The sequence below is a fragment of the Syngnathus scovelli genome, chromosome 17, assembly GCF_024217435.2.
Source record: "Syngnathus scovelli strain Florida chromosome 17, RoL_Ssco_1.2, whole genome shotgun sequence".
NCBI lineage: Eukaryota > Metazoa > Chordata > Actinopteri > Syngnathiformes > Syngnathidae > Syngnathus > Syngnathus scovelli.
This window is the reverse complement of record NC_090863.1, coordinates 7,588,120-7,614,198: the sequence shown is the minus strand read 5'-3', so window position 1 is coordinate 7,614,198 and position 26,079 is coordinate 7,588,120. Positions and strand designations below refer to the sequence as shown.

General features: G+C 44.1%; 2 protein-coding genes across 4 annotated transcripts; both read right to left on the bottom strand.

The window, feature by feature from the left end:
* Positions 1 to 273: 273 nt before the first annotated feature.
* Positions 274 to 6,491, bottom strand: wdr47a (WD repeat domain 47a). Its single transcript, XM_049747264.2, has 17 exons — positions 6,338 to 6,491; positions 5,573 to 5,742; positions 5,404 to 5,487; positions 5,213 to 5,297; positions 4,988 to 5,119; positions 4,739 to 4,915; positions 4,134 to 4,645; positions 3,926 to 4,043; positions 3,651 to 3,832; positions 3,274 to 3,513; positions 3,136 to 3,199; positions 2,882 to 3,042; positions 2,629 to 2,798; positions 2,316 to 2,486; positions 2,100 to 2,231; positions 1,802 to 2,020; positions 274 to 1,599 (listed from the first exon to the last, which is right to left on the bottom strand). Exons 1-17 carry the CDS (start codon positions 6,338 to 6,340, stop codon positions 1,457 to 1,459), a joined length of 2,763 nt encoding a protein of 920 aa, XP_049603221.1. The 5' UTR covers positions 6,341 to 6,491; the 3' UTR covers positions 274 to 1,456.
* Positions 6,492 to 7,084: 593 nt separating this feature from the next.
* On the bottom strand, positions 7,085 to 25,601 carry camsap2b (calmodulin regulated spectrin-associated protein family, member 2b). Of its 3 annotated transcripts, none has more exons than XM_049747253.2 (22): positions 24,806 to 25,601; positions 21,249 to 21,508; positions 18,960 to 19,139; positions 18,372 to 18,455; positions 15,928 to 16,069; positions 15,086 to 15,225; positions 14,017 to 14,107; positions 13,846 to 13,941; positions 13,615 to 13,684; positions 13,263 to 13,547; positions 12,491 to 13,163; positions 12,236 to 12,382; positions 11,946 to 12,159; positions 11,527 to 11,710; positions 10,802 to 11,456; positions 10,574 to 10,710; positions 10,290 to 10,504; positions 10,113 to 10,212; positions 9,859 to 9,924; positions 9,531 to 9,646; positions 9,330 to 9,448; positions 7,085 to 9,078 (listed from the first exon to the last, which is right to left on the bottom strand). In XM_049747253.2, exons 1-22 carry the CDS (start codon positions 24,942 to 24,944, stop codon positions 8,779 to 8,781), a joined length of 4,413 nt encoding a protein of 1,470 aa, XP_049603210.1. In that variant the 5' UTR covers positions 24,945 to 25,601; the 3' UTR covers positions 7,085 to 8,778. The 3 variants fall into 3 exon arrangements, with proteins under 3 accessions (XP_049603210.1, XP_068509639.1, XP_049603212.1); XM_068653538.1 differs by having other exon boundaries at positions 11,979 to 12,159; XM_049747255.2 differs by lacking the exon at positions 9,859 to 9,924.
* Between the last annotated feature and the right edge of the window lie 478 nt (positions 25,602 to 26,079).

Genomic DNA, 26,079 nt, shown 5'->3' with positions numbered 1-26,079 from the left:
ACATGTTTTCCAAGTGACCCTCGTTAAGCGCAGGTGCGTGAAAACTTTTAGCTTCTTTCACGTTCAAAAGTGGCTAAAAGTTTTCACGCACCTGCACTTAACGAGGGAATCACACGGACACTCCATTAGGCACACTGCCATTTTCAAGTGTACCTAATAACAGGCCATTTTATTAAGGAAATATCATGGCCAAAGCTTAACTGAAAATGAAAAGTGCCACACCCTGTTTTCTTCTCCCTAAGGGGGGCATCACAGAAAATAATTGGGAAGCACTGATGTAAAGAAACTTTATTGAACATGAGATCAATCTGTTATCTTGCATTAAATTAAATCATTTTTATTTTTTAGAAAATAAGACAGGCTTAATACATTAGTCACTAGCATTTAAAAACAATAAATCTGTTGTTAGCTTGCATTAAATTAAATCCCTTTTTTATTTTTCAGAAAATAAGAGGCTTAATACATCAGTCACTAGCATTTAAAAAACATACTAACTGTACATAATCGTAACAGACATAAATATGCATGTATTAGTTTGGTGTTATGCAAGGATTCAAAACGTTTGAAAATAATTCACAAGGATAAAACAGTTGCATCAAACAGCAAAGTGCATTAAATATCAAGAACTGAACTTAATCAATGTCCCAAATACTGGCTTCAAATAAATATTAACTTCCTATTTACTGTGCATAAAATTAGTAAGCGGATTGACTGCCCCTTATTGATGGGGCATCTTTACAGCAGCATTTAAATAAAAGAACTACAAATGAAAAAAAAAAAAAAAACGAAAATAAAACTAAAGGCTTGTATTCCTTTTGGACGCTGATAACAATCGCAGCAATTGTTTTTAAGCCATGCGATTGAATCGCTCATTGTTTATAATGGCTCCTTCAAAAAAATACTGATGACTCGATTTAAGAACAATTTACACGTATGGTACTATCAGCATGTTGGTAGGCAACACCAGACCGTAAAAGCTGCCACAAGATTGCTATTCGACACACTGAACGATCGCAAATTGCAATTTCACATGATTACTTCCACTTCTCCCAAACAATTATTTAAAAGAAAAACTACAACAGTAGCTAAAGGAAACGGGTTGGCAAAAAAAACATTGAATTTGATCGGATCTGCTGTGTTGACAACTCAAGAAAGGCACCATCATGAAAACGAGCTTCGTTCCTGTCAGTGAAAGCGCATGCAACTCATGTGCATACAGTGTGTGTGTGTGTGTGTGTGTGTGTGTGTGTGTGTGTGTGTGTGTGTGTGTGTGTATACCAGTGATCAACTACGATGCTAGTGAGGCAAAAAGTGTGCAAGAGCTCACATCTGCGTGCTCCTAGTATGGAATGCCGAATTTTCATATTGTGAAGGAGTGTCACATGTGCTAGTTTATGATCATTGTGATTCCCTACACTGCCAAGGTTAGAAGTTGTGCCATGTGTGTGCGACCGTGTCAAGGGTTGTGAGTCCACAACGTGACAGTACGGTCGGCGGATGATGACAGGAAAGAGAGGTCCTCGGTGTGCCAGCGGCATTGGATCACCTTGTCGCCGTGCTCCCCCACCAGTGTCACGGGCAGCTGCTTGGTCAGGTCACCTGTACGCAGAATAATGTAAAATTATACTTCAATGTTCATCACAACTGAATTGCTCAGAACCAATGCATTGGACTCCATTTGACTAAAGTTTAAGGCATTCTTTTGCATACTAGTAGTACCACCAGAGGGAGCCACACTCAACAGCATGCATCCTCATGAAATGCACTAGGACAAGCTCCCAGGATTGGTCGACCACTTGACCTTGAAGGTTGGTGACCAAGACTTTGGTGTCGTAGGAGCCTGTGAGCAGGTAGTGCGCGCCGGGAGAGAAGCGGACCGAGCGCACGTCGCTGCCGTGGGGGCGGTACACCTGCACGATGCGCCCTCCCCGGATGTCATACAGCATGCAAGCGCTGTCCTCCTGTCCCGTCGCTAGGAGACGGCCACTTGGGTCCACCGCGACCGAGGCCACGGGGCTGCCTGAGGAGGAGATGCAGATGCGCCCATGTCAGCAAACCCTGTGAGAGTTCCTCTTAGGGTCTACAATTGTTGTCAATACCTGAGCCGTGGAAGGCTGTGCCCACCACTCGCACGCAGGTGGGCACCCTAAGGTCCCAGAAACGCACCGTCTTGTCTTGGGAGCCGGATGCAATCATCCAGCCGCCCCACGTGTAAAGAGACAGGATGTGACCTAATGACAAAGCGCACGTTTGAATGCACATCCGCCCGAATGGCCTCCCCGGCTGGGCGCTGGCTGGCATCAGTGAGTACCAACCCGTGTGCCCGCTGAGGGCGTGCAGGCCTTGCCCTCGCTGGCAGTCGGTGGTGTAGATGTTGCAGTCTCCTGCTCCGGCGCTGATCAAGATGGCCCCTCCGCTTTCTGGGCCTTCCATGAAGGCCAAGTCCCTGATGGTTCCGTCGTGCATGCTGAACTCCAAGTCAGGGCCTGTGGGGAAACACAGTGACTTTTTTTAATGCCTGCCATGGCCACCAGGAGGCAGTGTAATCAGGAGAACTCACATGACGACACTGAGATAAAAAGTTTGGCAGTGGTTTTCCACAAGTCCATCCAGACACACTTACTGTACCTGTGGCGTTGCAGGTCTCCGCACTGAACGGTAGAACTTTGACATATTTGTCATTGGAGCCAGTCGCCAGGAGCTGCCCACAGTGGCTCCAAGCCACGCAGTAGATTGAACCTTTGTGGTGTTTGTTCCTCTTGAAACGGACCACCGGCTGCTTCATTGGACTTGAGCCACTACCCAAAGTAAAACATGAGCAAAGGGAGGAATAATAATACTGTGGTCAATTTCTACATATTTGTTTGACTGCTACACTCACCTGGGGTCAAGCGTTTCCGGATAAGCGCAGACGCGGAGTGTTTTGGAGTTGGAGCCTACAGCGTAGAGGGCCCCAGACGGGTGGAAGGAAACGGCACGGACAGCCTGAGTGTCCTCGAGAGTATGCACGGGTACGAACAGTCTTTTTTCTTTCTCGCCACCCTGTTAAAAAAAAAAAAGATTAGATCCGTTTAAAAAAAAAGTAGGACCTCGATATTAAAAACAAGCGAGTGTGTACATTCTGTGTGAACGCACCTCTGTACTGCGGGATAATGATCCCGGTGAATCACCTTGTGAACCTGCTTTGTGATTCTGCCCGCTGTCGACAAACACACACGCAAAAAAATGACTTCTCTGTTTGTTAGACTGCGAACCTTGCGACATGCCTCCAACCTCTGTTGGATGACGGGGGATTCATTTGGGGGCGAGACCAGATGGCCACCCGCAACGTGCTGTGGCGTGCTGCTGAGCAGCCCGCCCCCGCGGCTCCTGTTGTGCTCCAGGCTGACAGAAGGGGGGTTGTTGTTGCACTCGGAGGCGGGCGTGTTGCCGTTGCACTGCTGGGCCAACGACTTCACCTCATCCCCTAAATCCTCCATTCCCACATTGAGCTCTTCCAGCTTCTGGATGGACCTGACGACACACATCGGGCTCGACTTCAATGCGTTTTCTAAAAAGGCCTGCCCGCCAGGGCAGCACAGATGGTGCTCGTCGGACAGAAGCTCACATCGGACAAGCCGGAGCTTCTGTAGTTCTCTTGTTCTTTTTACCTGTTGAGAAACTTCTCCGTGAGGCTGTGCTGCAAGTCACTGGGTGGAGGTTCCGGCTGCACGCCGCCTTCCAATAACATCTGCTTGTACATCTGCCTCTGCTGCTGCTTCTGCTCCAGGTGCTGTTGCACACGTAGGCGCTGACGGTAATATTCCTCGTACTTCTCGGCGGAGTCCAAGAGCTGCGGGGGGAAGCAGAACAGCCATGCATTATACACTACACACAAAGGATCGGTTGGCTGTAGCATTATCCTATCAGAAAGTTTGGGATTGACCTCGTTCTGTTCAGCAGAGCCAACCGGTGGTGCATCCTCTCCAGGTGCCGAGGCGGGACGCGAGTTTTGAGCTGCGCTTGAAGCCATCATGCTATCCACGGGCGTGTCAGTCCTTGACCTACACGCGTACACATGTGATCTCAAAAGCTAGTTCTTTTGTTCCTCTGTTTTAAGAAAGAAGATTTTTATAGTAGATCGTTTCACTTACGTTTCTGGTGATTCCTCAAAAATGCTATGGCAGTCAGAGCTCTCCATCATGAGACTCCTGCTGAGGTTCTGACCGCCTGCTCCGGGGTAGTGGAAATTTGCAAAAGAGTGAGACATGGGGGAGACGCCTTTACCCGGTGCGACCTCGCCGCCACTCGCTCGCTTGTCCTGGTTGGACAGCCCGTAGGACAACCCGTCCAGAGCCGGATTTAAAGAGCGCGACATGTAGGTGTCGGCCGACTGGGGGCGCCGTAGGGGCGAGGATGGATACGGAGACAGCTTGCTGATGAGCGGCGTGAGCAGGTCGGCGTAGCCGGTCTTGGCCGGTTTGACCAGACGGTCCACGTGGATGTTGAGCTGCTTCTGTTCAAAGGCGCAGGAGAAGACACTGTGGGCCAGGTTCTGCATCCAGGACAGCAGGGACAAGTCCACGTCGTCACAGCCGTTGCCGCACAGCATGTCCACGCCCAGCAGGACCTCGCTCTCGGTGATCTCTTCGCCTGTTGCCTTGCTCTGGATGCAAACAGATCAGAATTATTTGACGCCAACAATGACCCCGCCACACCCCAAATAGCAGGGGATTACTGTACTACATTCAGTCCCAACCTGGCAGAACTCCACACAGCACTCATAAAGGACTCCTTTGAGGAGCAGCTGGAATAGGCGATCCCCGCTGGCTTTGAATCCAGCCTCACTCAGCTTTCTATCCGCCGGGATGAACTCGGCCACCATGACGCAAGCCTCTTCAAAACACTGCACCCGGGCCGTGCTCGGGTTCCAGTCCTGACATGACAACGGGAGGAGAGTCAAAAGCAATGCAACCACAAGGGGACACAATGGCAAGAAATTTCTTACCTTAAACTCAGCATGGTTTGTGAGGCGAGGCAAGGTGAGCAGTAGACATAGTTTGCTGTAGTCGTCTTTTGAAGGGCAGAACTCCTCGAGGGTGTGCAGACACTTAACTGCTTCCTGCATGGTGAACTCCAACTTAAAAAAACAACAAAAAAAAAAACACAAATGATCCAACTGGATTTATTTTAATGCTGAAATTATAATTACAACTGTTGTGTTTTTCCTTACATGTTGTGGCTCATCCTCAGCAGACATGGCGTTATTCACACACAGCGCTTCCAGAAACTTCTGCTTTAGCACGATATAACGGAACCTGGGATGGAGAATTAGTCACTGTGATGTTTTGATGCCATCTAGGGTGTATTTTCATTTGTCACAACAAAGACTGATACTAAAAAAAAAAAACAATCCAGTTATACCTCTTTTTGTCAAACTTCTCCATACACTCCAAAGGCTGAATAAATTGCAGGACTTCATCCCATTGACCATCCAGCACGAGTTGCCTAAAACAATCACAAAAGTCCACAATTTTTAATATTCCCCAAAAAAAAACACAAGAGGAGAAAAATGTGTTGTGATCGAGGGTACCTGAGAAAAAGCATGTCGTCAGAGTAGAGGCCATTGATGACGCCGCTCTCCTTTTCCAGAGCCAGCATGCTGATGTGCAACTTCCTGGAGTGGAGGAAGTCCAAGATCACCTTGATGATCTCCACCTCCTTCACGTTTATGGTTTCTTCCTCTGTCATGGTGACGACGGGCTGCAAATAGCAATACACAAAGTAAATCCATATGACGCTGGAACAAAATGCTAATGAAAAACTATCCAGTTTTAAAATAAAAGATGCTCTTCTGCAGGATTTCATATAACAAAAGGTGTTCTCAAACTTTAGTGTCATTTTTCCAAGGACTCCCTCATAACCTTAATACCAATTAGGTTGAATTTTGATTTGCATTGATTTTACCACAAAGACAGACTCATCAATTAGGTACATCTTCATTTAATTTCCCTTGCACTAATGATGATAATGATCACCCGTCAGTGATGCATAGTAATTTAACAGTTTAATAATTATACTCGTGTTCAATTCAATGTCGAAACACCTCGCAGACTCATCCATTCAAGGTGAAGTGAATGATGACGAACAATTTTGGCGATAAACCCAAAATATTCAAGCGTGCCTTTAAATATAAAAAGACAACAACAAAATCCGAAATATATCAATATTATAAACGATGCTAGGTTAGCATGCAAGAGAGCGTCGGTTAGCAAAGAGCCATAAGGAGATTAAGCTACTTGTTAGCATTACATGCCGAGTGAGCTGTCGGATTACAGCAAAAGCAGTAAATAGTTACCATTAAGAGCTCATACCAATCTGGCTAATTTACCAGGCGGGAGATTTGACTAGCTTTCTCCTAGCCGAGGACAGGAGAAGGGGGAGGAAGAAGACATCATCATCGGCTTGTTAGCCGGGTGGGGTGCTCTGTTCCCCGGCGACAAGCGACGTCAGTAGTTGAGGGGCAACCGTGAGAAATACTCACCAGTTAGGAGAAAAACATGGGGTGAAAACACACAGTCGCCGTGTCTCCGTGACGTGAGAAGTGAACACAGCACTCGGTGTTGTTTGACTGGAGGCGTCCTGTCTGCCTACAGTCACGTCGTCCTCCTCAAGCCGACTGTGACCCCCTCCTCCCGGCTTGATAGTCGTGTGCCCCGGCCCAGCCCAGTCTGGTGCTGCCTTCATGGTCACTGCCAAACGAAACAATGAATTTTACGTTGATGACGATAAATTACTAATAGAATGTGATTATAACAATTTAAAAACAACAATAATTTGTGTTGCCATGGTGACAGAAAAAACTTGTTGCTTTGTCACCATGGCAACACAAGGCAGTCGTTCACAAAGTTCACAAGTAGCTAAAAATAAAACGTTCTTCAAAGAACACCAGAATGACAAATATATAAATCCAAAACAGCCTGGGGTCGAATTGACCCCATGTAACTACAGATGACTTTGAAAATGCATCATGTTTATTCTAAATTCACCCAGATAAAAGTTAAAAAGTGGCAAAAGTACGGATACATGATAAAATAGACAGGACTCTCAAAAGTTGCTGCATTTTAATAAAGCTTTAAGACTAGTTGAATAACACAACAAATGTACAAGGTCTGTTGAACATATTCAGTAAAATGAAAATTACAGGTTGGAAAAACTAGCATAGATGAAATGTCATCATTTTTTCAGTCTCTGTAAAATCTTCATTCATTCATTGCCTCCTCGCGTTTCATTTTACAGCACATGGTCAACCTTCTTTAAACACACCGTTTCATCAGTATCCAACTGTTAAATGTTACAAAAAAATACTTTACTGTATGCCAAAATACATCTGTACAGTGCTAATACATACCTGAACATAAAATCATAAAAGTCATATTTACAATTGTGGACAGTCAGGATGTTAGTCAAGACAACACTGATCACATGATGCCATTGCACAACTTTTGTCAGTCGGTGAAAGTGAGGATGGATCACACTTTGTGGATGTTACAATAAAAGCAAATACCTGTGAAAAAAATTGCAATATCATAAAAGGCCCCGATTGAACACGTGGGAATGATGTATATATCTGTTAAATTAAAAAAGCTACTCAAAGGCTGCTTGCTAGTTCACGTGCCATTATATACAAATAAATTCAAGACAATTACGCTGCTCTGAATAAAACTGCCTTGAAAATATATTGGACGCATTATAAAACTGAAATAAATAAAAGAGTATTTTACTGGTGCATTCCACAAAGGGTTGTTGGCGATATGATCACTGGGAATGGCAAACACTCTTCTTGGCACTTGAAATACACACCAAAAAACATACCTGTGTAGCAAGAATTGTAAAGGCCGCCTCTATCTGATCCCTGATCAGACCGGCGGGCCCTTTGCATGGCGCTGACAAAAACGACACCATCACAACAAACACAAAACAAACATAAGGCCGCACAGAAACCGCTCTGTCTCACTGAGGCGGGACATTCACTTTGGAGTTCCAACCAGACGTCACTTGCCTATTTTTGATCTGTTTTGGCACGTGAGGAAACATGGTGTCCGTTTAAGTCTTGTATGATGTTTGGGAAATTTATTTATCTTCTACCTTCCAGTTCTTGATCTTAGAATCGAAAGTGTTTCCAGTGTGGAAATCGGTTTGAGCATTTAATACATATCCTTGAAATCCATCTTAAGGTCCATGTCCATTTTGTCTTCACTGGTAAACAAAAGGCAAATGCATCTTACTGGTACTACTAATGAAATTCTAATAGGTCTTGAGCTTCACTAGCACTACTAGTAACATACATATATCAACTAGTGGAGTTGAACTACTAGCAATCCAAACTAGTGTGCAAAAATGTTATCGTGAAAGGCAGAATCTGCAGGTAGTTGGACAGCAAGCCCAAAAGGTTTGTAATTGCATATAGTGGCCATAAGATGGCAGCAAAGCACTTTTAACAACCAGACAAAGGCTAAGTAAGGCCTGACTCAGTGAAACTCCTCCCCTCACCAACATAGTTCCTTGGCCCCAACATGGCACAAGATTGCGTCAAAGTAATACTTTTATACGAAACATGGCTTTGGTCTGAGCACAAAAACAGTGAGTGAGTCTCCTGCTGAAATCTGAAAAAATAATGTAAGACATTCCTCTACTAGTGCACTGAATCCTGTGCATTATAACACATGGACCTTAATTTGAATACCAAAGGATATGGAATAAATCTTCAAATGGTTTTTCATATTCCAGAGAAAGTTGCTACTTCAAGTGCATCTTTTTGGGGGTGCCCTGCTTCTTACTATGCCACAGATGACTGGCAATGGTGATGGCATCCACGCTGGCTGACATCGTTTTGGCCGGGATCTGGCTGAACTGCTTCCTGTCAGAGTTGTACTTGTAAAGATGCTCGATCATCTTGGCGCTGATGATCTTCGGCCCGATGCCGGTCAGCCGCGTGATCTCCTCCGTCTCGGGGCAATAGGCGTACACCGAGCGAAACTGGCAGCCGGTGTCGCGGAACAACACCAGGAAGTTATTGGCTTCAGATTTCTCAATTTCCTGTGGAGGAGGTATAGCAAAAATGTGACTGTGAGATGTTATCTTATCAAGAGAAATCACGAGGGAATGCTGAAGAGCTGACACTGAACTGACATGCCGGAAATGAGTTATTGAAATGAAGAATGCAAGACTTTAACCCATCTGTAGTGATTTGCATTCGTTAGCATTAAGCTAAGTGCACTTTAGCTTAGCAATTTACTTCAACTGGGAGTTTTTGGGTGCTCTTCAGCATTCAAACGACAAAGACGTACATCGATGATCTTGTTCTTCTGCCCTTCGTTGACCTTTCCAGCCAGGCAGCAGTGGGCCAGGGCATTCTGGATGATATGCTTGTTGGATTTAGCGCTGGGTTCCTTGTATAGTTTGGGTCCTGGATTGCAACAAGAGAATGTCAGGCTGAGCAAATCCCCCCCAAAAAAAAAAAAAAAAAACACACACACAATGCTCAATACCTGTGTACTCAGTGTTGGATGGAGTGGAGGAAGTGGTTGACTCATTTTCCCAATCCTTCTCTCCGTTACGACTACCAGCAGAGGGGCACGAGGAGAAGCCCCCAGCAGAGTCTGGCCTGTAGATAGCAAGGGATTAGGACACATAATATTCGAGGTACGCATTTGCGAGGAGGATGGCGATGGGAATTAGCCTGCAAAGTGTACGGAAGACACCAAGCAAAGCAAATTTGAAAATGCAAAAAGAAAAAAAGCTGAACCGACATGAGACAACAACAACTACCTTCACCGAAACAACAGCTTGTGTTGACGTCTTAGTAAGGCTACTGACCTTCCCTTTCTTTCTTTGGGGGAGTTTAGAAAGAACGCAACGTGAGAAGGAGCTACTTTATTGCCTCTGAGGGAAGCATGCAATAGAGGGGAAAGGAGACAAGGACACAAAAAAAAATGGTGTAAAAAATAGAACAAGTCATTAGTATGCATTTCAAGTCTAGTTAGTGTTGCGTGGGTGAACGAACAGTGGGATACTTTTTACTAAAAAGAATGTGAAATCCACAGCAATGAAAAGTGGAGAAAATGATTTACCTGTAGTGCTTCTTGTTATCTTGATGGTTGCTCTCATTGTCAGTCAGATTAAGCGAGGCCAAAGAAACGCTGGACACCGAGTAGCCTCGAGGACGCACCCCTTCAGCAAGCACAACAATATCACACGTTGTTACGTAATTTTTTTTTTTTTTTGCATGGGATTCGCACGTGGCTCACCTGCTGCTCTCACAGGCGGAGTAGAGGAATCCATGACATCCCTGTGGATGGATTTTGGGCGAGGCTTCTTCTTGAAACTTCCACATCGGGGCTTGACCGCCTGATCCATTTCCTGCATTAGCTTGAGCTGCTTTCTCCTCTGAAACTCTTTCTTGATGTATTCTTTCCTGTCCTTCTCATCGTCCGTCTTCTGTTGCTCTTCCTCTGCTTTCAACCTAATGAACAGGAAAGCTCATTGACGTCAAACTAGAACTTGAGTGCTTTCAAAATGGAAAGAGACGGACCGTGCGGCTTCCTTCTTCTGCTCCTGGTCCAGCTCCTGCTGCTGCTTCTTCTCCTGGGCTTCCTTTTCCCTCCGCAGCCTCTTCTCCAGCAGAGCTGCTTTCTTGGCCGCCATGTCCTCTTCACCTTTTGCATCATCCTGGTGTTTAATGGATGTGGGAAATAATTTATATTTTTAAAAGATCCAACTTTTTATTTTTACTTTTCATCCAGAATGATCGGCAACTCACCTTGAAGAAGAACCCACAGCACATCTTCTGGTCACTTTCTCCAGTCGTGTCCTGAGCTTGGCTCTCTTGAGGCCAGACTCCAGACAGTGTCACCTCCACAAGTTCTCTCTTTTCCTGAGGGTGCTTGTTGCCTTGTGTCTCGGACACGGGTTGACACAAGACCTCTGAAGTCCTTGGCTTTTCATTCCTACGCCGACTATCCTCTGGCTCGACGGATTCCTCTTCTTTCTCTTTGGCTGCAGGAGGCTGAGGACTGCCTGCACGATTCTTCTCCACCACCTCTTTGCCCTTAGTGTCTTCGTTGCTCTCCTTGCTCTCCCTGCTCTTGCTTTCCCTGGCTTCCGCATCGGGACTCAGGTACGCAAAGGAGCAGGTGTGCGTTTGGCTGGACGTGAAGCGCCTCAGTCTCGGTATGCTGTCCACCGAGGTGGGTGTGTTGAGCATTCGGTTAATGGGCGTGATCTTCAGATCGTTTGGCCGCGGCGTCCGAGGCGTCCTGGCGTGGAAGGAGGCGGGCCGTCGCTTAAGGCCGGTGGAGGGACGGCTCACGGGATTGGCAGAACAGGACGAGGACAAAACGGGGGATAAGGAACCCACCGAACCTCTGGTTGATGCTCGGCCTGCGACACTACTGCTGCGCAACTCACGGAGCTGCCTAGGGAGGAAATACACTCTTTTTTCATAAAGCCGTCTAAATGGATCTTCTAATGAAATGTTCGGGCTACCTGTGTGGTGATGGTGCAGGGGGAGGAATGACCCAGGCTTTTTGCTGTTCTTCTTTCATGGACATGATCCTCTCCTGCTGCTGAGCCAGCCGCTGCATCTCCGTTTGCAGGAAGCCCAGTGACGTGTTGAGCCTCTCGATGGAGCGAGTATACTCTGCGAGGTCCGATTCCCCTGGGGTTAAATCTGCAAGGATTGGTTGGATCATTGCCATTCGTTTGTAACATTCTGAGGGGAAATTACTGTGATCCCCATTTATTTTTTAATTAAAAAATAGATAAAAATATGTATAATGAAATAAATAAATCAATATTTGTTTTTTTTATTAAAAAATAAAACATAAATAATGAAAAAATAGATCCCCCCCTCCCCACACACACACACACACACACACTATTCCCAACATTTGTTTGCATCCCACCTCCATCTTCACAGGGGGATTTGGGAGCCGCACCATCGGGCTTGCATCGCTCCGCCCTCTCCATGCTGCCTTGGCTGGTTAGCGTCTTTGTTGAAGGTGTTTGAGCTCCGGCTGAATTGGGGCTGAGCGGGCTCGTGACTCCTTTTCTTCGCACTACGTTCAGAAAAGCTGTTCTGGCCATCTTCTGACGATGCCGCGTGAATGCTTCCTCCACCTGGGAAGAGGATCATATGACTTCTACCAGCCAGGACGAGGGCAATTTCAAGTGCTTTTTTTTTTCCTTTTCTTACTTTCTTCTTCTGGGCTTCAATGGCCCTGCGCTTCTCCTCCAGCTTCATCCTCAGCTGGATCATCTCTGAGGCTATCAGGTGGGAGGGGTCTCGGGGAGAAGGAGTGACCGGAGAGGGTGATGTGATTGGCAAAGGAGGTGTACCGATCTAAATAAAGGACAAAAGGTTGAACAGTTTGCTGTTTTCCAAATGCCAAAGAGGCCACAAGATGGTGCCAAAGACTGGAAAAGTATTCCTTGTAGACACAACACAAACCTGTGAGTAGCTGTTCTTCACTGGCGTGCTAACATCGGCACTCTCTGGTGTGGTTCCTCCACTGCTCCTCCCCTCCAATTTCCTGAACTTCTGCTCCGCAAAGCTGGTCATGCGCACCACGCCGCTTCCGGAGCCACCGCAGGATGAGGCGGGGCTCACAGTGTGAGATCTGGGCAGCGTGGGCGCTGAGCTTCTGTCTTCCCCATCGCCTCTGCCGCAGCTGGATCCGGGGTTGGACTCACCAACCCCTTTGCGCCGGCCTTCCCAGTTGCTCTCCCTCTCGGGGCAAGAGCGTGACGTGGTCTCACAGTCTGGGTCTATATCTGAATAGTCTCTCAGAGATGAGTCCTCATCCAGGCTTTGGATTTCCTCCGTCCTCACGTGGATGCCTGTGTCGTCTGTTGAGAGTGAATTAGGGTCATGGTCATTGAAGCGGGCCTTCGCTGCACCCGGGTCATCTCCTTGACCCTCAGCCCCCGGAGGTCCCGAAGGTCGAGCATTGTGGAGAAAGAAGCCATTGTCCCTGTCTCCCATGCCCAGGCTGGCGTGGGGCCTTTCTGTGTCGTGGATAATCTTTAGCGCCTCCTCGATGCTCGGCGGGGTCGAGGGACTGATGTGGCCTCTGTGGTTACCATGGTGATTGGTGTCGGCGGAGAGGACTCCATTGGGATGCCTAAGGTCAGGGCAGATGGGTCATGACTGTGAAGCATCTAGCACCACTTTTTGACTTCTCTTCAGGATTAGCCAATGTCTGACATTGTTTTCTACTCACCTGCTTTGGTTCTTGATGGAGAAGGTGTTGTTCCTCCCCAGTGGTTTGCGGGGGCTGAAGTCTTCCTCATCTTCTGCGATGTGTCTACTTTGTCCGTTCACGTTGACAGGCGCGAGGGACACGTGACGCTTCATGCCACCTCGAGGCGATGCATGGTGAACTTTGAACCCGATGCCGTCGCTGCTGGCAGAGCGGGTCATGCCGCGGAGGGAGGGCGCCTCACAGAGCGGCAATGTGGCGTCGCCATCCAGAGGAATTTCAAAGGAGATTCCACGTGCGGAAGAGCTGAGGGAGGAATTTGTTTTTTAAAGATATCGTTTTTGTAGGGAAGGTGTGGAATTGAAGTACAAACCGTCTCTCCTGTGGCCAAGTCCCAACACAACCATCCACAAAGGACATAGAGGTAGATCTCTTCATTAGACCTAGTTCAGACAAAAGGGCAAAAGTTTCAGTACAATATAATCCACACTGTGAATTCTCCAGAACGCCCAGATTAGTCAATCAGATGCTGCAAGATGGTGCCAAAGCACTACTTTATGCATGAGTAATTGTATCAGACAGGATAGAACACAAAATGACATACCTTCATCCGCGACGTCATCTGGGCTATCAGGCCTGTCGACATTATTCTGTTTGGACACAGGAGCCATATTTCTACGGGACGTTACAGGGTCACAGGCTGCGGAGTTACAGAGTTTACAATTAGTTTACACAATGTCAAATACTATTGATCCACCAAGATGCAAGACCGTACCATTCGGGTTAAAGACTCTGGGCCGTACAAACGAGGGCTTGACCACTTCGAACCACCAGAAAAGCTCAGCCAGAAACACCAGGTAGTTACTCTGAAAGAACACACAGGCACAATAATGAGACATACATGTCGTGAACATGTCAGTCAAATCATTTACATGAATGCAGTATGTTTAAAATGCCGGATGATCACCGTGTTCTCCAAACCATTGGGTTGATCTATTAGGTCAAGACTGTTGTTGCTAGGTAACTGGATAAGACGTGACAGCACATGTACTGGGAAATGTTTAATGACAAGCCTCTTGAAAGTAGTCAAAATTCCATCTGGAAATCAGTTTATGCATGTCAAACGTGCACAAATGGATACAGTAGGAAAATGTTAACTACAAATCCATTCGGACAACATGGGCCAAGAGAGAGCTCCAATGACACAGCAAGTTAGCGTCAGTTAGCCACAATCGGTGCTTGTATTGTGTGTAAAGTTCTCATGTTTTTGTTGCTGTACAAAAAGCAGCAGGGGAGCAAACAAGAGAGGCAGGCAGAGACAGGCCAGGATTGGTTTGTCCTCTGTTTTACTGATGCTCGGGGTCACGCACAGACTGTCACAATGATTCCGTCTGGCGGCGCGACAATCCTCGCTCTAGCAACAAAATGTCTCCACGTCCTTGCATGCGCATGAATTGTCACACAATAACAACGCATTTCAGTCTTTCTCGCATGACACATTCTCCCCAATTGCGAATATCCCGCTGTCATTCTTATTATTCTCCAAAATAACTTCTCTTTAATGCCTTTCAGCTGAATCCACATTCCAACACCATCTTTTACCGCATTTTCATTATTTTTACCCATTACAAATAATTTTAATGCATTAACTTAAAATTCATTTTTTTACACATTGACAAATATTAAATTATATTAATTATTGGAAATTCTAGTTTGATGCTGTGAGTTATTACCTACTTAAAGGCAGATTTGTTTCATACAGTTCATACATGGGATTTCATTTCAATTTATTTTTTTGGGGATCAAATCGGGAGGGATTTAAATTGTTTGATGGGGTTGCCTACCTTAATGGATGCATGTGCATACAGCATGTCCTCCAGGCTGAAGTGGCAACAGTGGTTTAGGTTAGTCCTGCAAAAGTCTTGCACCAGCTGGAGATTGTACAGACTGTCAGCCAGTGACATGATCTCCTTCAAGCAGATATCTGCTCGGCCCGGGGCGGGGTCAAGCGTGCACAAATGGGAGGGAGGGGTGACAGGAAGAGAGGGGAAGATAAGGCTATGTTTAAACTGGAAAGAAAATATTTTCTATTCATGTCATGCAAAAATTGGTCCAAAACTGTTTGGAACAAGTATATTGTACTTTAACTTAAAATATGTCCTCTTAAGTGCAAACAGTTAGTCGCTCAAACTGCTCCAGTAGTCTTGAAAGAATGTATGACAAATTCAAAAATGGCTGAATCATCAAGATTTGTGCGGTTTGACTATGCTATAGCTATAGTATTTTTTCAGATGATCTTTAACTGTATCAACAAACACATTAATGATTTTTTTTTTTTAAATTGGTAAGAAATGTTGCCAACTTTCACATCTGGTGCACTTCTGTGTGAGAGTGCTCAGAGGAGCTGTTTATCTTTGAAATAGCAGCCAGCAAGTCACACAGCTCTTGCGACCAATCACAACCCGACCCAAAGCATTTTTAGAAATGAGAGCGCTCAGAAAAATGCCCTTTGTTTCTCCTCCTTCCTTCCTGCCTTGCAATTTTTCTAAGGTCATCATCTCCACTGAGTTGCTTTAGGTTTGATAGCTTGTTTGTAGCTGTCGTGTGAAATTAGTGGATTTGTTCATCATTTTCTAGAGCAATAAAACATCAAAGTAACATGTGCAGAAAACATGTGGACCCCCACCTTCTAAGCGAATAGCCTGTGGGCAGTAGAAATGGAGCAAAGCCGCCAGAGCGCAGCCATCTGTGTTGTCTTTCAGCAGGTTGTCCACCAGGGGGAGCAAAGGTGCGCTGTTCTGCTGAATATGCGCCCTCCTGTAGCGAGCCTGAAACCATGGCAACCGCACATCATCACAAATATGATACTGTATGTGTCATCGGGCTGGTTGGGATACAGCTTTTTGTTTTTTTCATGCACACAAACGAGGGAGGGACCAATCAATTAAACATGCAAATAATCTGAAGTAAGTGGCAGCATTAACCAAACAAATTATTTCACCTGTCATTTGTTTGAAATTATTTATACCAAATACAGCATTGTGTATCTACACACAATATAATTTTAAATTCGCCAATAGATGGTAGAAGTTCTAATGCCGTGTAAACAATGCAATAGCTTTGTGGTCAACTAAATGAGCCCCGATTTGACATTACATAAGGAAATTTGAAGGTAAGGATCGTCATTATTTCAGTATATATACGGTACTTTTTGTGCCATGAGATTTTTTTTTAAATATAAAATGTCCACATAAGAGTTAGAACTTAATAACAGGCTTCCTAACTGTAGATCACGGCCCACCACATAATTTTATGTGGCCCGCAAAGACAAATTGTGCATCAAATCTGTGAGTCATTACTAGAATTGCAAATTGTCTTCACTTTTAATATCTTTTTTTTTTTTTTTCAATATTTGACCAGTTTTTACTCGTCTGATTTGAAAACGAGTTATTTGTCCGTTTGTTTTGTAGCTTTTACTGTATATAATATGAGGTGCTCATACATTTATTTGGGTTGACAGTCATAATGGCCCTCCGAAAGAAGCTTTGACTACAATGCGGCCCCCCAAAAAAATGAGTTTGACACCCCAGCCTGTCTGCCATTTTATATTACGGTTTGAGGCTACATGCAAAGAGGATTGGAGTTGGAAGGGGGCAAATGTGACTGGATTCTGGTTAGACACAAGGTGTGGGGGACAAGTGTGTTTTATGACTGAATGGACTTACAGGTACAAGTCTCCAGTACCATTTGTTGGGAAACTTGATGGTGACAGATGATTGGACAACAACAGGAGAGATTGGTATTAGGGCTAGTGACAAGCAAGTTTTGTTGCTGTATAAACAAAAGCTTTCAAAATGTCAAAACCTAGAAGGATTCAATTACACATTTGATTTACAGGAAAAAAAAAAAAATCAAGAGTTTGTGCACATTTGACATTCTCACAATCTCCACCCACAAATGTGCTTATGCAATTAGTCATAAGATCACCGTTAATGATTATTCACAGCGTCCCAGAATAGACAAAGTGTCTTGTGCTCCTGCACGAGTGTGTAAGTGTGTGTGAAAATGCCTCCAAAGACTATATCCAGCTCAATGAATAGTCGTCTGTTGGGGCTCCCGGACTAGACAGAGAGTGAACACACTTTAAAAGACCTCGCCATCCCTCATTGCTGTAATATGCCAATTACAAATCAAACAAAGGGTGGTAAATCAATCACATGATCAAATTAGGCACCATATGTTTCAGTGTGAAATGTACATCTGTGTCTCCACGTGCTGGTTGTGTCATAGGGTCCTTATATAACTAGCAACCAGGCTAGCCTCTTTTTGCCTCAGCTGACTGAGCATCCCTCTGCCACATTTTTTTTCTCCCTCACTCGGATGGCCCCATCCTCACTTTGCCTCTGTGTCTTTCTCTCCCGTCCGTCTTTGTCCGCTCTGACAGCAATGCCGCAGCTTGTGCCAACATTTCCCTGCAGCTGGCGCATGACTGAGCAGTTCATCTGTGTGTGTGTGTGATTTAGTACTGTTGTTATTATTGTGCAGGGGCGGCTAATGAAGTAGCAGCTAGCTTAAGATGAATTGAAATAATGAGTTTGACCCGCCATATGGACAAATGCGAACTTTTAGGCCTGTGCAGTATCAAATAATTAAAATGGCAAAATATATACCGTATTTTCCGGACTATAAGGCGCACCAGACTATAAGGCGCACCTTCAATTAATGGCCCATTTTATAACTTTGTCCTTATATAAGGCGCACCGGACTATAAGGTGCACCATTAATGCATTATGTCAGATTTTTAATCCAAATCAAATCATTCTCCATTTTATCTTTTTTATTTCAACTTACTTTATAATCACAAAATAATGATCCATAGTCTTTTTGATTCATGATTCATAGTCATTTTAGGAATTTGGTCCATATATAAGGTGCACCGGACTATAAGGCGCACTGTCGGCTTTTGAGAAACTTTTAGGTTTTTAGGAGCGCCTTATAGTCCGGAAAATACGGTACTTGATTTTATCTGGAGTTTGGATTATTTTTAGGTTTTTGAAAGGGGGTGTAAAAAGACAACTAGCCGCACAAGCAAAATTAAAAAGATGATTTGGGAAGAGTGGGTGTTTTTACCTTGGGCGTAATGTTTGAGTCTTGCTGGGAAACTTCTTTCAGCTTCTGCTCTTCGACAAGAATGTCCCTCAGGTGTTCGTTCACCTGTGGAATGGCAGCGATAGCATAACAAAGGTCACATTTCACGCAGGCATCAAGCGCTAATGATGAGTTTGTGTTGACAGGTGGCAAAAGTGGGAGATAGAAACAAAAGCCTCCACACATAAAATGTAATTTTGCTTTCAGCACCTCCTTTAATTATTGACTTTACTGTGATGTAACATCGTGGCCTGGGGATGTCGGAATTAATCAGCCAATCCAAAGCATGCAGTTCTGAACAAACGGAAACAATCCACTGTGTGTTTTGATATCTGCAAATACGTCGTGCTTGTCTTTGCCTTTGGCTCGAAAATGTGAACAGGGATCACATGTTGAATGAGAGCCATCATGAGAACTGCAGAAAGATGTATTTAGAAACAATTCTCTGAATTAACTTTTTTTTTTAAAGATGAGGCTGATGTGATTGATTTAGTGCTTCATAAACTCTGACATAAATGTGATCCGATCCGCTGAAATCGGAATTTGACTGCTAGTGTATTTACTTCTTACCTTGTTGAGCCAGGTGGTGATGGCGTCCTCGGTGTCATAAGGCTGCTCGAGCACCTGCGTGTCGATGTGCGAGGGCCCAGCGGCGTAATGTCTGTTGATGCAGGACATCACCCGCTCCACGCTCATCATCTCCACCGTGTACGCCATCATCAATGTGTCAATCAGTGCCAAGTGGGATGTCTGTAGAGAAATGTGTCACAGTTTCAATCATGCTAATTGCTAACGAGATCCAATAGTAGGTGGATCAATTTACTTAAATGTTTCATTATATTGCAGGTAAAATCAAAAGATTCTCCTGGTGTTCATGATTTGACCACTAGGGGCAGTATAATAAAAACATGGAAAATAATACACAAGAAAGATCACAACTGCTCAGTAAGTTGCAGCAATATGTAGAGAACGCATCTTAAAAGGAAATAAGGGGCGCTGCTTTGATTGGCGGAGAATCAGTTTGGGTGTGTTCACTCCCACAACGGCGCTAACGCCCATTTCTCACTGCACCCTCTATTAAAATACTAAGCACTTTGTCCGAGACTCGCACAAAATAGGGTCGCACAAAGCTTGACATTCTGCTGGCCTTTCTAATCTAACTCTGGACCAGGCTGGGCCATTTGACCTCCACTTCCCTTTCCTGCCACACTGCAGATCCACTTCAAACTATTGTAGCTTAGCAAAGCATCCATCTTCTCAAAACAAACATCTCAAGTCAGCTGCTCCGTAACCTACAAGACCTCATCCCGCAAGCGACGGTTCTGTTGGCTAGCAGGGTGTGTTTCCCTTCAAAAAAAAATAAAAAGACTCTGCTGGTGCTTGACGTCTTCTCCACATGCTCATCCTGCCAATTTAAACAGACAGCGTGCTCTGAAAGAAATATGCCGCTGGAAACATACTACTCGAGAAGAATAATAAGTATGATACGTGACACCAAAACCTGAGTCAAAAAGGGCCTGATGTCAGCAGCTCTTTTTTATTATCTCATAATAAGAAAATCAAAGACACTTGATCTGAGAGGAAAATGCTCACTTTTCACATTTGCAAAACACCTAAATCTTCACCAAACATTTAATGACTGACAGCACAGCTAGCATTCAGAGGCGTGACGTCTGATCAGAAACCGTACACAAAACCTACATTCCTTTGAGCGGTCACATTTTGTAAACATGTTTCAGAATTCCATCATTGTACAAACATTACCCAATATTTGACATCGCATGCAGCTGTAATGCAGGATGACTGACTAAGCTTTGGGCAGAGTGGCTTAAGACTGGAGAGCCAGCAAAGATTCCCATCAAAACCAACAGCCCTTTTTTTTTTTTTTTTTACTGATTAAAGCTTCACTGAGCTTTAATTTGCATAAAACTTCTTAATCATTAATGAGGGCAAGAAGCTTATCTCTTAATATGTAAGGGAGTGGTGCCAAGAATTCAATATACAGTACAAAAAAAAAACCTACATAGCTAGTTTGGACAAATTTAGCTTGCTAAAATTAAAAGCGTTCATATTAAAGCATCAGTATTCATCCTCACTATTGTGTGACCTTGCTTGAAGATATTTACAAAGGTCAAGGCTGCTGAGCATACATAAGTGACCTCCTAGCCCCGCCCCCACCCCAGCAAAAAAGTGTCTGCTTCACGCACGTACAGTCATGCTCACATTTGTGAAGGTCTGACAGACTTTGCAGTGTGTGTGTGTGTTGAGTGGAAAGGGGAGGGGGTGGCAACAGACACGTTGACTCACTGCGAGACCCCGCCCACCACTCTGCTGCAGTACTGCCCGTCATGTCCCCCTCCTCCTCTTGCTCCCTCGTGCTTTTCCATGCTTTTCCTTTACGCCCCATCTCGCTCTTTTATTAAGAGTTTCTACTCGTCAGCATCCCTCAATCTCCCCCCCCCCCTTTTTTTCTGCATCCATTTATACTCTGACTCACTGACTTACAGTCCTACTACTGTGAGTTCTTCTTACACAGTCTTTGGAAAAGCGTGAGGTCATCAGTTTCACTCAAAAGTCAAAAGCAGGGTCTTTGAGAATAAAAAAAAAAAGATTTCTGAAGCTTTGTGACCAAAGCCTGGATAAAAATCGACATTCGCTTGACTACGTTATTGACATTTCTTTTACTTAAGACATGTTTTGTCACATGACGGGCAGGTGACAAAGAGGAGAGAGAGAGAAGAATGAAAGCGTGAGAAAGATGGCAGAAGGAGGAGTCCGGGAGGGGAGGGCACACTGCAATGCAGACAACACCTTTTAACGTGATGGTCGCCAACCATGAGACATGCTATTCTCACTCACCATGAGTATAGGCGTGCTGGTCAGATCTCTCTCTGTGACGAGTCTGTCCTGATCTGTGACGTATAAACCCTTCTGGGCCAGCGCCTGGATGACGGCGTTGTGACCCAGCAAAGGTTTGACGGCATCGCTTCGCAGAATCAAGCTTCCCGCTCGGCAGTAGAGCTCTGCAGACTGGAGCAGGCTGGCCACTGGTGGCTTAAGGTGCTCCTGGTTGTATTGGTCCCTGTAGAAAGGTTCCACCAGATCATCTGGCACTTCATCTGGAAGGTCAGAAAGAGAACAAGAGGATCAGGGCGTTGAATTGATTCGTCAATTCATCTCCATTGTTGCCATAGCGACAAAAAATTCCAGATTCTCTCCGAAACACAACCATAAAGATTTTGTAGAGTAGCGGATAAATGCTAGCATAGCATGTTTTGTGCATCACAGTAATGAGCTGAGAGAGTTCATCAAATCCACCGATTAAATCTTCACTTCTTCGGAATGTGTGACTATGGCTGCAAATTACATGTCTGTTTGTGCTTGGAAATAGCCCAGCCTGCTATTTTCTTCAAATCAGATTTACGTGATGAGGTAATAGGATTACAGTTGTCTTCACACAGTGCGGGCTCCTCATTGCACACAGATGTAAGTGTATAATAGACACACAAGCGTATCCATCACATGGTTTGTTTAGTCACATGGTCTCACACACACACCTTTGCATCAGATTATTCATGTGCATATCATTGAGTGTTTATAGATGGGTATTCCTGGCGGGAATTTTTTTTGCTGCTTGCATCAAATAGAAGACGTTTTCTCGCATTTGGTCCCACTAATAAATAACAGCAAGTTCAGTTCTAAAAAAAGAAACAACTTGTGATTGAACCGCTACCATTTTCCAATGGTTATGGTTAATGCGTCCCTCGCTGTGTCTTTACGATTAGTGACTAAATGGTGCAGTAGTTAGTGTTATCTTGTACTTTTGAAGAAATCCTACGGCAACTAGTCACAGCTATTTAAAAAGTACATTTGTAAGGGAGTGCCAAATGTTCTTTTCCTTTACAAAACATGAAAACATTTTTGTTGACATAAAAGAAAGCGCAAGAAAGTCTGCCTGGACTAGGAGGAAAATATCTTTTGTGTTGGCCATCAAAGAGGAAAAAAAGACAGGAAGTAACTGCAACAGGAAGTCCAGGAACGTAGATGACTGCTGCCTGGGATACCCCCAGGACACAGCTCAGCAATGTTTATCTGCTAACATTGCAACTACGCTAGTTGGAAAAATAAAATGATAAATCACAGTTTTCCAAAGAATCAGCTGCAGTCCTATATTAACCAATGTTTTTAGCTTCAAGCCCTTACTGCAATGCATTATTCTACACAAGCCATTTAGGATACCTTGTAAAATTAGTATGGTAATCCAAATTTACTGTGGTACCCGCTGTCCCTTTTTTGTGCTTTGATGATATAAGAGAATAGCATGAAAACCATCTAAGGGCATCTGGGAAGTGAGCATGGGCAATGTTGCTTACATCATAGCTAGTCTGGGTCATTGGGGGGTCTGCTAGCATTGCTGACACGTGACTGTCACGGTTCTGTTTCAATTTAATAATGTAGCATAGCATTAATTCTTTCACGCTTTGTTGCTTCCTCCCCCAAGCACCAATCATAATCCAAAACTACTTGAATGATTTCTATAAAATTTTATACAGGGATACCCCCAGGACACAGCTCAGCAATGTTTATCTGCTAACATTGCAACTACGCTAGTTGGAAAAATAAAATGATAAATCACAGTTTTCCAAAGAATCAGCTGCAGTCCTATATTAACCAATGTTTTTAGCTTCAAGCCCTTACTGCAATGCATTATTCTACACAAGCCATTTAGGATACCTTGTAAAATTAGTATGGTAATCCAAATTTACTGTGGTACCCGCTGTCCCTTTTTTGTGCTTTGATGATATAAGAGAATAGCATGAAAACCATCTAAGGGCATCTGGGAAGTGAGCATGGGCAATGTTGCTTACATCATAGCTAGTCTGGGTCATTGGGGGGTCTGCTAGCATTGCTGACACGTGACTGTCACGGTTCTGTTTCAATTTAATAATGTAGCATAGCATTAATTCTTTCACGCTTTGTTGCTTCCTCCCCCAAGCACCAATCATAATCCAAAACTACTTGAATAATTTCTATAAAATGTTATACAGCGATGTGAAAATCATCAATCAACAGAAAATAATTTTAGTTAACATTCAGAATATTTAATTTATTACTGAGAAAACCACTTTTTTTTTTAAACAATTGCCAACCACTTTGCAATGTGCATCACTGCCACCTACTGGAGTGGAGTGGAACATTAAAAACTGCAACTGGTTGGCTCTATTGACCAACTACGACCTGATCGATTAATTGATCGTCTCTTACAGCCATTGAGACAAAATGGACTGCAATGCTTGGCTGCAAACACCGGAGGCACTGTGGAATCAGGACATTTAGTTCTTTAAAGAAGAAGAGCGTGTCAGTAATGACAAGTTGAGCTGTTCCACCACTATACAGAAGTTATTTTTCTGTACTTGCATTTTTATGTTTAAACACGGTCTTTTGTCCACAGACATCAACTATTCCAATCCAGGCCACACAGCTTTTTGGTTATGAATTGGGCCACAGTTCTTGGCAAAGCTCGGAGCGGAAAGTATGTCACCAGAGGGACATGGGGGGGAAAAAAACGAGGTTTTCAAAGAGGTGTTCTCACATGTTGCCTTCTCTGTCTTACTTATGCATCCTTCATGGTCTCTGGTGGTTAAAAAGGAATCACGTGTGGCTGGGTTTAATACATGTCTGATTAATAAGCAGTATTCACGCTTTGGTCATTTGTTCTTTTCTCAGATGTGTATCCTGCTTGAACTATTCAAGTGGGCATAGAACTTTTTAAAAGTTCCACGAGCGGTTGCAGTTCCACAGCCGAGTGTGATGTGTGATGATTAAAAAACAGCACAAATCCACATCAAGTGATAATAAATCCAGAGACTTGGCAAGTCTCAATATGAGTGGCAAGAAAAGCTTAAAGGCTGTGATTTGTGCAGGGGCAGTTCCTATAAAAGTTGACTGCCAACTATTTAATCTGTTGGATAATACTAAAGATCTGTTAAACGTAAAAACCTGGTTAAGGATTTTAAAGCTGAACTTTTTAGTTGCATGTAAACAGCTAACATTGTGTGGGTTTTTTTCTCTTTATGTATTTGGGAATAATAGTTAGCAATAAACAAGTCACAGTGGGTTTGACCTATGTCCACACACCCAAAAATACTTAAATGATGTGTCATTATGTGGAAAAATATGAGCAATTGTGTCTTACATACTGGATACTCAAAGGATAGCATATTCATAAGCTAGTCTGACTTTGAAGTATTACTTTTTAAATGAGTTCATTCATTCATAAATCTAGGTGTGGCAGAATGATTTAGGTTATTTTCTATGTTTATCAAATGTCAAAACAAATCAGATTTAACCAGAACTGCATGTCAGGATTAAAGAGTTTACAGTAGATGGGAAAAAATGACGGAGACACCTCTTACCCGAGCCAAACGCCTTGGCCACCAGCCAAGTCAGGCTGGATGAGATCTTCGCCCTGGTAAAGTCATAGTGCTCAAAGCTCCTTATGGTGGGGACGATGAAGGTCCGCTTAACGCCGCCGTCGTGCGCCGCATCTCCCATCGTCCACTGCGTCAGGATCGAGGAGTAACCGAAACGAGTCAGGCGAAGGAATTCCTCCCGACGGGTGACATCGCGTTGGAACTCAAAGGCAGTATGGAAAAAAAGCGTTCAGATGGTTGGAGGATCACAATTCCGAACTCACATCACTGTCACGTCCTTCGTTGAGCTGTAGTTTAGTGAATTTATTCCCATCGTCCAGAACGTGACAATATCCGTGAGGATAACGGAGTGTACAGGAGAAACTTTCACACGAATAGAACACTCGAGTGATCCTTTCTTTTCCTTTCTTGTCCTGCCTCGCTCCCTCTTTCCTCGCCGAGCCTTCTGCTTTTTTTCCAGGCCGAACCGAGCCGAGCAGTGACTGAACTGCGCATGCTCGGTCCACCCACCCAGTACATCTCAAATGCATTTTGATCACGTATTTCACTGTATACCGGCTTTGTTGTTTGTTTAGTCGTGCCCATTTTCTTAAACTTCGTGGCTTTCAACATTAAAAAATATTTGCTTTCAATACCACACTATAATTATTTTCATAAAGAACATGAATGAAACTAAATAGCATTTTATTTTGTTTTAAATAGCAATTAGATGCAGCTATGCAGTGCGGCAAGCGCGTCTTGTCACTGCAGAAAATTCAAGGAAATTATCAACACAAACAAATTAACTGAACAAGCTCTTTGTCGCCCCCATTTGAAGGTTCTTTTGTATCGGAGAATTCCAAAAGAGGGCAGTAAAGAGCCACAAAACGCCGGCGGATAATAAGAAGACGGAAGTTAGCAATAACACGCTACAAAACAAGAGATTGTAAAGAGTCTCGCTTTGTGTTTATTCCTTCTTAATTATTCATGGGTATTTCTGCAGAATAAACGGAAAAGTAAAAAATAACCTTCTGGTTCCTGTAAGGATCAACGCATGAGCATTTGCTTGCGAGGTTCAAACGAAGCGAACCGGAAGTTACGTTTGACATGCGCTCCCAGTTCTTTTTTTTTTTTTTAACACAATGCAATGTACACACTTGATGGACCATAAACATGTTTTCCTGCAGAAAGATAAGAAGAAAAAAAAATCACAACATAAAATGGGGCAAAAAAAAAAAAAAAAAACAGCAGGACAGCTCTAATGTCACGGTGTTTAT

Excerpts from the sequence above, each read along its gene's own strand:
- camsap2b (XM_049747253.2), bottom strand. The coding sequence starts at position 24,944 with ATGGGAGATGCGGCGCACGACGGCGGCGTTAAGCGGACCTTCATCGTC. Across the intron at positions 16,070-18,371 it reads ACTCAAACATTACGCCCAAG|GCTCGCTACAGGAGGGCGCA; the intron begins GTAAAAACACCC and ends CCATGGTTTCAG. Across the intron at positions 13,942-14,016 it reads CAGAGTCTTTAACCCGAATG|CCTGTGACCCTGTAACGTCC; the intron begins GTACGGTCTTGC and ends GTAACTCCGCAG.
- wdr47a (XM_049747264.2), bottom strand. Across the intron at positions 5,120-5,212 it reads CTGAGGATGAGCCACAACAT|TTGGAGTTCACCATGCAGGA; the intron begins GTAAGGAAAAAC and ends TGTTTTTTTAAG. Across the intron at positions 4,916-4,987 it reads CAAACCATGCTGAGTTTAAG|GACTGGAACCCGAGCACGGC; the intron begins GTAAGAAATTTC and ends TTGTCATGTCAG.